This window comes from Mastigoproctus giganteus, chromosome 2, assembly GCF_048544385.1.
Source record: "Mastigoproctus giganteus isolate SK-2022 chromosome 2, ASM4854438v1, whole genome shotgun sequence".
NCBI lineage: Eukaryota > Metazoa > Arthropoda > Arachnida > Uropygi > Thelyphonidae > Mastigoproctus > Mastigoproctus giganteus.
The window spans coordinates 172,507,680-172,523,352 of NC_143576.1; the positions used below are offsets into that span (position 1 = coordinate 172,507,680).

Here is a 15,673-nt window from a genome sequence, read left to right on the forward strand (position 1 = left end):
TCATCATCATTCTTTTTTTTTGGTGATTCCCTTCTACTTCTCTCTCTCTCTCTCTCTCTCTCTCTCTCTCTCTCTCTCTGGGTAATTCAGAATTTTTTTTTTTTTTTTGGCTGGCGCAGCATAAGCCTCAGGCTTCCTTGTACCACATGGCTAATAATAATAATAATAATAAGTGAAGCACTGAAATGAATACGTACATCATACAAGCATACTACGAATTAACGAAACTGGAGACCGATATGACAACTTACAGGGCGAGACTACATACCAAGTGGCTGGAATGATTCCCGGATATTCAGGTCACTGAACAACGAATAGTGGACCAGAGAAGGACCATCGTCACAAAGAACCTGATAGCTCCTGCAATCTTGGAAAAAATCAAGCAGGACATGAGCGATCAACTACAAAGGATAAAGAATATGGAACCAGAGGAGGAAGAACATACCACCACTGAACCAGGGGAGGAAGAGCAAGAGGAAATACAACCCACAGTAGCTGAAATGGAAACAGACGAGGCCATGATATCCAGAATAGAGGACGAGTGGAAGAAGGCCCTAACAGAATTTGAAGGAATGGACCTTACAAAGACTCACATGATACCAAAGGAGAGGCTGAATAGAACCTTATGGAGAGTCACAGCCCACCTGAATCAGTACATAATACCACATTACCTTGGCAGCATGGTGCAACACTGGAGGCCATCCACACAGCCGTGTATTGTGCTGCAGTAGCAGCCATGAGGATTAATGGAAGAGAAGCAAGAGACCAGCAGCAGAAGAAGAACTGAAAACAGAAGGAACCACCAGCTTGGGAAAGAAGACTTCAGCAGAAGATAGAAGAATTAAGAGTCAAGATAGGCCAATTGACCCAGTACCAACGGGGCAACAGGAGTAAGAAATTAATTGGAAAAGTGAACAGCATCCTCAAGAGAGACAGCGTCCACAGCAAACATGAGATAAAAAATCAGAGAATAAGAAAGTACTTGGACACATTGAAGCAGAAGCTCCTTGCACTCAGCAAGAGACTACACCGATACAAAGAGAGCTCCCAGAGGAAAATAAAAAACTCAATATTCGATGAGGACCAAAGAGGGTTCTACAGGTTCTACGTTCCCTCCTTTCCCATCTTCTCCGAAGATGGGAAAGGAGGGAACAGATCACCCAAGAATAAGACTGAGAAGTTCTGGGGAAACATATGGAGCAGGGAAGTAAGACATAACAGCCGAGCCACCTGGATAGAACTAGACGCAAAAAAACTAAGGACGTACAAGAAATGAGAGGGTGGAAGATTCGGGAAGAAGTAAAACAGACGATCAAGAACTCTCGCAACTGGCAAACTCCAGGAATAGATAATGTCCACAACTACTGGTACAAGAAGCTCACTTGCATACCCAAGCACCTGGCAGAGCAGATCACCCAAATGATAAGGCACCCAGAGACAATCCCGAAATGTCTCACTCAAGGAATCGCATATCTGAAGCGGCTAAAGACGAAGATACAAGAAACCTGGCAAAATATAGGCCAATCACCTGCCTCCCAACAATGTACAAGATCCTGACCAGCTGCATAACCAGGAAAAGATCAGACCACTTGGAGAGTCAGAACATAATGGCCGAACAGCAGAAAGGATGCAAGCGGCTGTGCAAAGAATGCAAGGAGCAGTGGTTATGGAGCAAGCCTACAAAGAAGCATCGCAACATGTACACAGCCTACATCGATTACCGCAAAGCCTTCAACTGCATGCCTCGTAGCAGGCTAATAGAGGCACTGAACATCTACAAAGTCAATTCAAAAGTGACAAACTTCCTAGGAGAAACGATGGCAAAATGGAGTACCACAATTGAGATCGAAAACATCACAACCAGGCCAATCCCCATCAGGAGAGGAATCTTTCAGGAAGATACCCTGAACCCATTATGGTTCTGTCTAGCAATTAACCCGCTATCTACCATGCTCAACAGTAGCAAGTACAGATATAACATCAAAGAAGGAAGGAAGAACCTGTACATCCTCACCCACCTGATGTACATGGATGACATCAAGCTCTATGCAGGAACCGAGAAGCACCTTCAGCAACTACTCCAGATCACCGAAGAATTCAGCAATGATATTAGGATGGAATTTGGTCTAGACAAATGCAAGACCCATGGATTGCGCCAGGGAAAATTAGTCAACCGAAACTACCAGCTGCAAGTGGTAAAGAGATCGAAGCAATGGCAGAGGGAGAGGCCTACAAATACTTGGGGATGATGCAGGCTCAGCAGTTACAGCACAAGGAAATTAAGGCCTACCTGACCAAAAAATATCATCAGAGACTCAGAAGCCTGCTGAAAGCAAAGCTGAATGTTGGGAACACAGTTAAAGACATAAACACCTATGCAGTCCCAGTGCTAACGTACACCTTTGGGGTCATAGACTGGACTAATACCGAGCTGGAGGATATCATGAGAAAGACAAGGACAACGATGACCAAGAGCCGCCAACACCACCCGAAATCAGCTGTGGAGAGACTGACAATTGCCCGAGAAGAAGGAGGAAGGAGTCTGATAGACCTCATTGAGCAATAGAAGACAGCAATAGTTAACTTGAAAGATTACTTCCAGAAGCACACAGCAGCACTCCACCAGGCCATAAGGAAGATAGATAAGCAGTATACCCCACTCAACCTAAGCGAGGAGTCCACCCCCATCCAGGAGGTACAAACGAAACTAGAAAGATGGGCAGAGAAGACACTCCATGACAGACACTACAATGATCTTCATCAAAATCACATAGATAAAGTTGCTTGCAATGCATGGCTCACGAGCGGGACGCACTTCCCCGAGACAGAAGGATTCATGCTCGCCATCCAAGACCAAGTAATCAACACCAGGAACTATAGAAAATACATCACAAAGGAGCCTGGAATGTCAGATGACACATGTCGGTGATGCCACTTGCCCTCAGAAATGATCCAACACATCACCGTGGGATGCAAGGTGATCACCCAGACCTCAGTACACTCATAGACACTACCAGGTAGCCAGGATAATACATCAGAAGCTAGCAAGGAAATACCCGTTGGTCGAAGAAAGTGTACTGTACTACAAGTACGAACCCCAGGCAGTACTGGAGACCCCAACCCACAAGCTGTACAGGGACCATGCCATAATAACAGATAGGACAATCCCGCACAACAGACCGGACATAACCCTTGTGGACAAGAAGGAAAAGGCTATCTAATCAGGAAATACGCAAACCTAAGACAGGAGATCAAAGAGATGTGGCATATGCAACAAGTAACGACCATCCCAATCATCATGTCAACCATAGGTATGGTGCCAAAGACCCTACATAAGAGCCTAGCAACAATAGGTCTCCCAGCGAACACCTACAAGGAAGTCCAGAAAGTCGCAATCCTGAACACCTGTAGGATAGTCAGAGAGTTCCTCGACCAACAATAACACCAGACATAACAACAACCACCCTGTGTACTTGGTAGTAATACCCGTCATGAGGTGGAACCCCCAGTCAGGGAGAAATAATATAAGAGCAATAATAATAATACCTGGTATTATGGAGACAATGATCAAGGGTTGGAATACAGGATCATTTAGATAGAAATGGAATTCTGAAGGATACTCACAGCATGGTTTTGTAAAGGGAAAATCATGTTTAACTAATCTGGTTAGTTATTTTGACAGGGTCACTCATGAGCTGGACTTAGGGAATAATTTCAACATTGTTTATTTGGATTTCAGCAAAGCATTTGACTCAGTCCTACATGAGCAGTTACTTATAAGCTGGAACAGGTTGCCGACCGGGCTATCCAAGTAGGTAACGTGCCTGCCTAGCAACCCAAAGGTCGCTGGTTCGATTTCCACCTTGGGCTTGGATCACAGTAAAATGCAAAAAAACTTTGGGAGGTGCATTATGGCCATAGAAGCTGATGCGCCAACAACTAACAAGGGGAGGAAACAGGTTGGAATCACAGGGAAAATCCTTAGATGGCTAACTGGATGGCTTCATGGCAGGAGGCAGAGGGTTGTGATAAATGGTTATTGCTCAGATTGATGTAAGAAGTGGTTCCCCAAGGATCAGTATTAGGACCACTTTTGTTTTTGATTTTCATAAATGACTTTGATGAAGGGATAGAGGGCATGATGTCTAAATTTGCAGATGATGTAAAGATTGGTAGAGTAGTTAATGATCACCGCCAAGCAGAGCTTCTTCAGAGTGACCTAGTAGACTTCAGGAATGGTTAGAAAAATGACAGCTTTAATACAGGAAAGCGTAAGGTATTGTACCTGGCGATCAGTAACCCCAAAATAACTTATACACTTGGCGGAGTTGAACTAAAGCCGGAAGTGGAAGAAAGGAACTTGGGTATTATGATACGGTCAGACATGAAGTTCTCTGAGTATTGTAGACTGGTTGCAAGGAACTAGTTGGTCTTGTCCACAGAAATTCCAGAAGGGATCTAGAAACTTCTGCAAATAATATTCTCTCCAGACTATCCGACTGGGCCACTCAAAACAAGCTCACCATTTCAGTAACAAAAACAAAAATGATGATCTTTAATGGAAGACTAAATTATGGTAGGCCTCCAGTAATAAAATATCAAAGAAATTCACTTCCTCTAGTCTCCACACACAAACACCCTGGTGTTCTCCTAGATGACCATCTGGCCTTCTCATCTCGCTTACAGCATCTCTAAAAAGATTAAGAACTTTACATCAATGCTCTTTCTAGAATAATAAAACAATACTCTCCGTATCTTGTATCGTACCGTCTTTATCCCAGTTCTATGATATTCCTCCTGTATTTGGTTTCATAGGGCCAGCCTTCTTACTGTAAAATCTCAAATGGATACTATACAAAGGTCTTTTCTCTTGGCACTGCTTCAAACATGCTGTACAGTCTCCACACCGGCCCTACAAGCTATTGAGGCACTTTACCTGCTGACCTGCATGTTATTTATAAAGGTCTCTGCTATTTATATTAGGAAAGGAATACCTATTACCCTCCTTAATATTACTGTCAATCCAACTGCTGACTGAAAGAAAGAAAAAGAGAAATGCTGGAATCTTCTAACCAACTGTTGGCAATCCAGGTGGTCCTTATCTACTAAAGGTATTGTAACCAAGTCATTTATACCTGACATCTCATTTACCTCTTCCAACGCTGTACAGAAATGGTTCTTCCCCAGCCTCTGCACATCATACTTAATAACAGGTCATGGATCATTGAATGCAAAGCTCTTACAGTTTAATTAGACCCCTACAGATTCTTGCTTATGCAATGGCATCGAGGACTGGCAACACGTAATTTACTCTTGCCCAATTTTCCAAGACCTTTGGCAATGGATCTCAACTATGTCTCATCACTTTGCTCCTGAAAATGAACATGATTTAATTACAAATAAGGAAACTCTTGAAATCTTCCAAGAATTTTCGAAAGAAATTTTTAACAGACGGTGCCAGCTAACCGGCTTCCCTACTATCAGGATATCTGCCTTATAACTGAATTGTGATTTCACCTACCATCATTGACTATATGTTTTTCCTCTCTTCCTGGCATCAGTTCCACTGAGTCTTCTGTTCCGTCATGTGTCACCCTGGCCAAGTCTACCTGAAATTTTATTATGAAACAAGGGGAACCAGAATTTACCTACTGATTTCTCTAATGACTCGACTACTGCTGATTACCACCCCATCACTAAGCTACATGACCACTGCTCAATTCATTATTCTTGGCAGTTTTTATTTTATTATTATTATTATTATTATTATTTTATATTTTATTTGCCTATAATCACTTTTTTTTGAGAATTCTTTATTTTATTTTATTTATTTATTTTTTATTATTATTATTTTTATTTTTTATTTATTTATTTTATTATTTTATTTTATTTATTTTTTTTTATGTGCTGGTACCACCAGGTTGGGCTCCCAGTGGTACGGGATTTGCTGGCATCCACTGGAATTGTTTTTTCCTTCAGTGGATGCGGGATTCTTACCTTGTCACTTTCGTGTGACAGTACATGTATTGTTGTGGCCCACCTCCTCATGGTGTGTGTGTGTGGGTACTAGGGAGCAGCCATCCTGGTGATCGCTGCTCCCTAGTAGTTAAGTCGCCAGATACAACAAAACAACAGAACAAGAGACACACTTTGCAGACATAGCATCATACTTGTATCTGGCCATTTCACAGAGCTCTGTACTCATCACGGTGTGCCGACCGGGCTAGCCGAGTGGGTAAAGTACCTGCCCGGCAACCCAAAGGTCGCGGGTTCGATTCCCGCCTCGGGCTTGGATCAAAGTACTGCAAAAAAAACCTTGGGAGGTGCAATATGGCCGCAGAAGCCGATGCGCCAACAACTACCAAATCAAAAAAAAAAAAAAAAAAAAAAATCATCACGGTGTACCATGGCGGAGTTGAACTAACGTTTGGGTGCCACCGTACATAAGACACAACACCTGTCCATGGTTGGAAGGAAGGCCCATGGTGTCCTATCGAAGATTTATCAAACAGTTGCGAGTAGAGATAAGGATGTCATAATCACATTATATAAGGTTATTGTTAGACCACACTTGGAAAACTGTGTTCAAGTATGGAGACCGCACCTAAGAAAGACATTGTGCTTCTTGAAAAGGTCCAAAGATGGGTAACTTGCCTGGTGAGATCAGCAAAAGGGCATCCATATGAGGAAAGACTTCGAATATTTGGGTTGCAGAGCTTTGAAACTAGGCACCTTAGAGGAGACATGATTGAGGTGTTTAAGGCTCTGAGAGGCATAAGCAAAATGAACGAGAATGAAATTTTCATGGTTATAAATGATTCTAGAACATGGGCCATAATTTCAAGTTATGGGGGAGATGTTTAGACTGGATTGCAGATTTATTTTATTTTAGCCAGCAAGTTATAAATTACTGTACTGGAATAAGTTACCTACATGGGTGGTAGAGGCTGATGGTTTGGGGAAACTTAAAGGTCAGCTGGATAATTACCTATAGGAGGAGGAGGGAACTGCATAGGTTGTCTATTTTCTTTTCTCTTATTATTTTTTTATTATTATTATTATTATTTTATTTTATCATTTTTTTGTTATTTTATTTATTTTTGTTATTTTATTTTTATCATTATTATTTTTTGGCTGGTGCAGCCATAAGCTTCCTTGCACCATATGGCCATTGCTAATACTAATCTCGCTGTGAAGGTAGCCACAATATGAGATATAATTAAAACAATGCCTTTACAACTATGTATGTAGTTTAATTTTATGGGTTAACTAAGGTGTATCTACACTGATATTATATAGTTAATTTAAACCCATATGGAATTATGCCTTGTGTATTTAGTCTTTAAATAAAATATATACAGTATATATTTTAATATATATATTCATAGCATATTATGCATATTTCGGTTATATTAACAAATGCTATCAATGCTTTCTTTAATGTGAACAAACTAGAATAGTACTTTAATATGTTAAAGTACTATTCTAACTTAAAGAACTATTCAGAGTGTAAAGTACCTGCTACTCCAATAACAAAAAAGTCTCCAAAAGTTTCTCTGATATGTTAAAGTACTATTCTAACTTAAAGAACTATTCAGAGTGTAAAGTACCTGCTACTTAAAGTACTATTCTAACTTAAAGAACTATTCAGAGTGTAAAGTACCTGCTACTCCAATAACAAAAAAGTCTCCAAAAGTTTCTCTGATGTGCTGAACTAAATTGGCAGCATGTATAAATATATTCCCTGGTTGCTTCCAGTTTTCTCCAAGTGGAGGATCTAAAATATACACAAAATACATTTATAAAATCTGTTATAACTTTCAGATATAGATATAACTAAAAGCAATTAAAGTTAGCTAGAGAGGAAGTAAAAGCAATGTTATGTATATAGAAAAATATACAAATCAATATAGCTGGAAACCAAGTTCATCCTCCTAGATGAGAATATAATGAAGTCATACCTCCTCTGAGAGCCAATATATTTTTGATTCCAAGATCTCTAGCTCGACGAAGATATTGATTGATCTCTTCTTGTGAATGGGTGCAACATGTGATATGCAACATTGTTTCTAATCCACAATAGTTTAGGGCAGCCCCAGCAACAGTCACACTAGATGTCTCCGAGTCACTGCTAGGGTTTCCTGCAGGATGCCAAGTGATGTCAATAAACAGGGGTCCTCCCTGTCTCATACGATCAAATCTGGACAAGGATTAGAATGGCACAGCAAGAGTTTAAATATTTTAAATATATTAAAAACCTGAGAAAAAAATCTACAAGATGAAATTATTACTAATAATTACTAATCATTAGTAATTATTAGTAATCGAACAAGAAAATTAAAACTAGAAATAACAGGAAAAAACATCTAATCAAAATAAAAGAAATATACAGGTAAGTCTGATGGTTATAATTATTGAAATTCTACCAGCTTGTATAACTAAATATATATATATATATATATATATAAAATTAGACTGACAGCTAAATTACACTTATTGGAAAATTTAAACTTTTATCATAAATTTAATCTAAATTATAAAATTTTGAATAGCAGCTTTTATCCTAAATTCTTAACTGTGTAAGATATTGCAATTTATCTCATTAGACATCACTATTATTTATCTCACAGTATATTAGAAAATTACTACTTATTGTGGAAATAAATGGAAACTTTTATAATTAAAACTAAAGTTTATTTTTTAAGTTTTATCAACAACTGAGTGAAGTGATGCCAAAGATGCTTAGCAATATATACTATATTATATTATACTTATAACAGATCATGCCTGCAAAAAGCTTGTAAAATGGAGTTTTAATTCTAATATTTTCATTTCCTTAGGTTTGCTATGCTAATTTCAAACCTGATATTATTTTTTGTAATACGTACACAGATAAAAACTGGAAAAAAAGGAAATGTCTTTCCTTATTTTATATATTCTATTTAATTAATCCAAATAATTTTCGCTCTTTTTATAATGAAAAGTATAAAACTCAAAATGAAAAAAAAAAATAGGAGCATATTAATAAAAAGTAAATGTTTATACATAATTCACCAGTCTAAGTTCTTTGGTTTTAAATGAATGCTTTTTGGTTTTTCTTTTATACACCAGCCATCTCCCAAATCTTTTCAAAATCCAGCAGTAATCTGCCATCACATTTATGTTCCACCTTTCTTGTTGTCTTCTTTCAACTCCTTTAACCCCGGGGTCTCACATCTGGTGAGTATGGGCTTGGCACACCCAGGATTCTGAGCGGGATATCATCATTCTTCTCTTTCTTGGTGATTCCCTTCTCCTTTTGATTCTCACTCTCACTCTCTCTCTCACTCAGGAACTCGGTAACTTGGGAACTTTTTTTTTCCTGGTGCAGCATAAGCCTCAGGCTTCCTTGCACCATATGGCTATTAATAATATGTTTGGTGGATTTACTCACCATGTTCCTCACTGATGGAATCAAGATTTTCCAGGAAAAAAGCATATATGTGAGTGCAAAAAATGAACCATCAAGCTACAGTACTTATGTGACAAATCACTCTGAAGTTTTTACATTCTTTCTTTCTTTCTTTGAAATTGGACTTTTTCCAGAATAATTTTTCTAGCATTGATTTATTTTCATTACTGATTTTAACATTCATAACTCCAATGTGATTCAATTTTACAGTTTATGGCCACAGCAAGCTACAGAAATGCAGCAACATTTTGCTATTACTAATGACCTTACACAAATTGCTCATTTAGCTATTAGAATACCAGATCTACTCATACCTCTAAACATCTTGTTTTCTTAACAAACAAGTCTTTAAGGTATTCAATTAATGTTAGGATTGGAATAACTCAGATTACACAATTCATATCCTGGTTCTGATAGTTTCTTCACAAACCTCCTGATCCTAATCTTTCTCAGCTGTGTCACTGAAACAATTCTTTTTAGGATGAAATGCTTTATTCCCCATTCCACCCTAAACCCATCGTTTAAACCATGATACAAAAAATGCTTTTTGATATTGTTGCATATAAAGACCGTTGTATAAATTAGAGTGGAATTAAGGGCAAGTCACTGCTATGGATAAAGGGATGGTTGAGTCAGACAGTGGTTTTTAATGGACATTGCTCTTCACAGACTAATGTCATTAGTTGAGTACCAGGCTCGTTCTTGTTTTCTATATTTATTAACAATATTGATGAAGATATTCATGTCTAAGTTTGTAGATGATACAAAGGTTGGCAAGGTGGTTAATGACAATAATCAAGATACTCTACTGCAACAACATCTAGAAAAATTAGGCTTGTATGCCTAATTTTTCTAGATGTTGATTTTACTAAACATTAGGTGGGTCAGTGTAAGGTACTGCATATAAGCAGTAGTAATCTGAAATCAACATACAAAGTAGATCCACCCATTCCAGTGGATCTACTTCCTTCCTAAAATGAGACCTCCAGACCAGTATGCAGTACTGAAGATGTGGCCTAACCATTGCATTGCACAGTGTGATAATCACTCCTTATTCCTGCTAGTAAAGTTCCTGTATCATGTCAGGGCAGTGTAAAATGAAAAGAATTGAGGGTAATACAGTCAGGTGTGAAGTTCTCTGAGCAATGTGGACAGGGTGCCAGGTCAGCTCATGAGGTTTTGTCAATGATATACAGGAACTTTACTAGCAGGAATAAGGAGTGATTATCACACTGTGCAATGCAATGGTTAGGCCACATCTTCAGTACTGCATACTGGTCTGGAGGTCTCATTTTAGGAAGGAAGTAGATCCACTGGAATGGGTGCAGAGAAGGGCAATGAGATTAGTGAAGGGAACGAAAGGGTGGTCTTAGCAAGAAAGGCTTCAGTTCTGCAAATTGCAGCATTTGGAGACTAGGTATCTGTGAGGTCATATGATTGAGGTGTTTAAGGCTCTGAATGGATTGAGTAAGCTCAATGCTGATGGCATTCTTTATCTTGCTCAAACTACAAACATGAGGGGGATATAAATTCAAATTGAGGAAAGATGGTTGTACTTCAGCCAGCGGGTAGTTGATTGTTGGAACAAACTTCCATCTGTTGTTGTGTGTGTGAGTGAAAAATTTCAATAAATTCAAGAAAGAACTACAGGTTGATCATCACTAATCCAGCTGCGTTGGGACCTGTGGGGTGCCGGATTAGTGAGTGTGCCGGATCACCGGTGGTTATTTTAGCACATACAGTTTACCCAACAGCTAACCACCTCATCCTAGTCCTACCTGTTGACTGCCAAGCTAGTTTAAGAAAAAAATTCCCCAGGGGCCAAAAAATATTAGCAAATAATTTGATTAGTAATTCTCAAATAAATATTGTAATGTCAGTGTTGTTTTTTCGCTTAAAATATCAAAAAAAAAAAAAAAAAAAAGTTTTTTTTTATGTCGCATATATGTGGCCGACGTGGCCCAGTAAATTAAATTTTTTAGCTGATGCTGAAAAAAAGCTTACTTCCTTGCATCATTTACCATTACTAATACTAAATGGTTATTTTGTTTCATGGACCAGTGTCATAAGTTGAGTCTCACAAGGCTCAGTGTTTGGACCCTTACATTCTTGATATTTATTAATGAAATCTGATTTATGTAATTCAAGTTTAATGTCAAAATTTGATGATCATAAAAATTAACACTGATTTATTAATATTATTAATAATTGCCAGGTTGTTCTACTTCAACATGTTTGGATAATCCATATGGATGGGTTGAAAAATGGCAATTGAGGTATAACATGAAGAATAACACAAAAGGGTACTCTTCGCAAAGACTTTGAGCTCTTTGTAAACTGCAGCGTCTGGAAAATAAGCACCTGCGAGGAGACCCAATTGAAGAGTTTAAGGCTTTAAATGAGTTGTATAAACAAAATGCAGATGGTGTCCTTGCTCTTTCTTGAGCAACACACAAAGGATATAAATTTAAATTAGAAAAGGACAGATGTGTGAAAATTTGATTTCAGCCAGAAAATAACTGATTGTTGGAACAAACTTGTGTATAGCTTGAATAAATAAATTTAAAGGACTGGATAAATTATTAGAAGGAATGGGCAAATGAGTAGGTAGTGGGCTTGTTGTTTAGCTGATGCTGTATAAGCTTCTTTGAATCTATTTTGCCACTATTAATACTAATTGATAAATGAAAGATACTGTATTTTGATAAGAGTAATCTCAGGATGACACAGTATTTAGGAAGTACCAAACTCAAGAGTCAATAATGAAAAACACCTAGGGGTAAAGCTACATACAGTCCAGCATGAAGTTCTTTAAGTAGTGCAGATAGGCTGTTATAACGTAGGGTTCATAGCATTCTATTAATGATATACAGGAACTTTGTCCGTCAAGACAAAGAGATCATTATCTTTTGTACAAAGCAATGGTTAGGCCATATATTGAATAATATATACAGGTTTGGAAACCTCATTTTTGGATCTTTTCGAAAGGGAGCAGAGAAAACATTCAGCTGATGTATTTTGGCTGATACAGTATGGGCTTGCTTCCCTACACTGTATGACCAATATTAACTCTTCCAGGATGCACTATTCTATTTGAGAAATGAAATAAATTATTATTTAAAATTATTAAAGTATGGCACTCAGAAAGAATGCTGCAATTATGCATGAATTATGAATAAAATTTATGACTAAAAAAAGAAGGGTAACAAAATTTAAAGTAAATCTGGATAAGTGCTTTAAAAACTTCCAGATTTTTTTTTTTTTTTTTTTTTTTTTTTTTTTATCATTTAATTTATATGAAATGGAAGTTCATTTCAAATTATACTAGCAAGTTTATACAATACTATTTCTTCATATTATAATCATTTCACATTCAATAAAAATGAAATATTTTACATACTTAGAAGGAAATATTTAGATTCTCTAAAGAACAATAAACAACAATCCAATTCCAGAATATGATGAACATAATACACTTATCAGTTATTAGGCTATCTTCTAGAGAATTTTTAGTTTAATATTGTTAGTTAAAATGAGAATTTTTCTACTTTCTACATTTTGAAGCACTTAAAAATTACACTTGTTCAGTTATATTAAAAATTTTTATTTTTAAAAAAGTTAACTCAAATAAATGTTTAGAAATATCCAAGATCAGAATCAAATTCATTAATCTCAATAAAAAAGGCTATCTTTAATTATTAACAAGTTTAGGGGATTGGCTGTTAATAGTTATCAACCCATTACTGGTTTGGGTTGATAACTATAACAAACCCACAGCATGGGTTCGTTAAGGGAAAGTCTTGTCTGACAAATTTGATAGGATATTATGATGTGGTTACAAAGGAACTGGATGCAAAAAATAATTTTGATATCATATATTTGGATTTCAGGAAAGCTTTTGACACAGTTGCGCATGGAAGACTATTGTACAAATTGGAGCAGAATGGTATTAAGGGTAAGTTGCTACAATGGATAAAAGGATGGTTAAGTGGGAGAAGACAAGAGGGTGGTAATCAATGGATGCTGCTCTTCGTGGGCTAATGTTATTAGTGGTGTCCCACAGGGTTCGGTGTTAGGTCCACTGTTGTTTTGTATATTTATCAATGATATTGATGAAGGTATATCAGGCTTAATGTCGAAGTTTGCAGATGATACAAAGGTTGGCAGGGTTGTTAATGACAGTGTGCTACTGCAACAGGATCTAGATAATTTGGGCAGATGGGCTAAGAAGTGGCAACTGAAGTTTAACCTTGAAAAATGCAAAGTACTGCATATGAGTAGAAGTAACCCCAGAGAAACGTACCAACTGTGTGGTACTACACTTGGTGTAGTACTACACAAGGTGGTAGAAAATGAAAAAGACCTGGGAGTAATTGTGCAGTCAGATATGAAGTTTTCTGAGCAATGCAGACAGGCTGCCAGGGCAGGTCATGGGGTTTTGTCAATGATATATAGGAATTTTGCTAGCAGGGAGAAGGAGGTTATTGTCCCTCTGTATAAGGCAATGGTCAGGCCACGCCTTGAGTACTGCGTACAGGTCTGGAGGCCTCATTTTAGGAAGGATGTAGATTTACTTGAGCGTGTGCAGAGAAGGGCAACAAGATTGGTGAAGGGAATGAAGGGATCCTCTTACCAAGAGAAGCTTAAGTTCTGCAAATTGCAGTGGCTGGAGACCAGGCACCTGCGCGGTGATCTGATTGAGGTGTATAAGGCCTTGAATGGGTTGAGCACGCTGAATTCTGATGGGATTCTTCCACTTGTTCAGATTACAAACCTAAGGGGCATAAATTCAAATTAAGAAAAGACAGATGTAGAACAGATGTGCAGAAATTTGCCTTTAGTCAGTGGGTGGTTAATTGCTGGAATAAACTTCCATCTGTCGTTGTGAAAGTTGATAGGTTGAATAAATTTAAGGAGGAACTGGACAGGCATTTGGAGGGAATGGTATGATTTTTTTTTTTTTTGGCTGATGCTGCATAAGCTCATACACTTGCTTTCTTGCATCACATGCCACTACTACTACTACTATTACCACCTATGGATTCAATTATAGCTAATTGCAATCAGCCCTGCAATTTGTATCAAAAATTCAATATTACATTATGAAAATTCAACCAAAAAAAAAAAAAATAAAGCATCAATTTATTTTAAATATATTTATATAAATATGAAAAACAGATCATTCTTGGCAATTTTCTTACTTCCTCCATTAAAAATGGAAAGTATTCTATTTCTAAATGTGTTCTAATCTGTGACCACCTATACATCCAAAACTGTTTCTCAACACAGGTTGTTCTTTTACTAAGCTTCTCAATAATTAAAGATAATTTTCAAATTAAATCAAATGTGTTCATTTTTAAATCAACAACTGGCATTTAATTTCAATGGCATAATTTTTTTTAACTTCATCAGAATTTATGGTATATTATATATGATTATAATTTATATTTTGAAATTTTTGTTGGAAAACTAAATATATATACCTAGCAAGCAGATTTACAGCACCACTTTTTGTACGTGGAGGGAAGAATTCAAGTGAGAAAAACTTATCGCCATTCTCTATTCGCCGATGAATCCGATCACATAATGAAGTATAGCTTCCTTCTGGAAGAGGTGATGATGAACGAGATACATCAGGAGATGAATCAGTACTTGAGGTACAGATGTCTGAAAGTTCACTGGATGTTGTAGAACATGCCGAGTCTGAACTTGACTTCCTCACCATGACTGCTTGCAATAAATACTAAGATACCTACAAATAAATCTATTTTATTATTATTATGATAAGACTGTCCTATATTATACCAATAAGACACACAAAGTAGTAATAGATAAATAATGTGTAATGGGGAGTGGGAAGATAAGATATATATGCACAACTTTTGTTAATCAAAATAACTCTATACAACTGTCTAAAACCTATAAAAGCAGAGTTGGTACTACCCACTAGGCCACCAGCACAGACCTAGGTCACCAACGTCAGATCTGGAGTCATCTGCACATTTCACTCCACACTTGCTCCTATCACATGGCATATCATGACATGACTATACCACCTCCTCTTCCAGCCCTCCATCCACTTCATGTCACCTCCATCGCGCTGTTGGCCTCACTTTTCTCTAAGTTAACCTGACTTCCCTTCCCACTCCAAAGTGTCATAAATGGCTGTATAGCAAAATACTGTACATTTTAATAAAGCACTCTTTCTCAACAGATGACCTG

General features: G+C 37.5%; 1 protein-coding gene across 1 annotated transcript in view; it reads right to left on the minus strand.

Moving 5' to 3' along the window:
- Positions 1–15,176, minus strand: part of LOC150089755 (methylenetetrahydrofolate reductase (NADPH)) — a 137,349-nt gene extending 122,173 nt beyond the window's left edge. The window contains exons 1-3 of the mRNA XM_090390093.1: positions 14,935–15,176; positions 7,962–8,200; positions 7,664–7,777 (exon numbers count right to left, since the gene is read on the minus strand). Of these exons, the coding sequence (XP_090246219.1) occupies positions 7,664–7,777; positions 7,962–8,200; positions 14,935–15,176 (595 nt within the window). The remainder of the gene's footprint in view (positions 1–7,663; positions 7,778–7,961; positions 8,201–14,934) is intronic.
- Between the last annotated feature and the right edge of the window lie 497 nt (positions 15,177–15,673).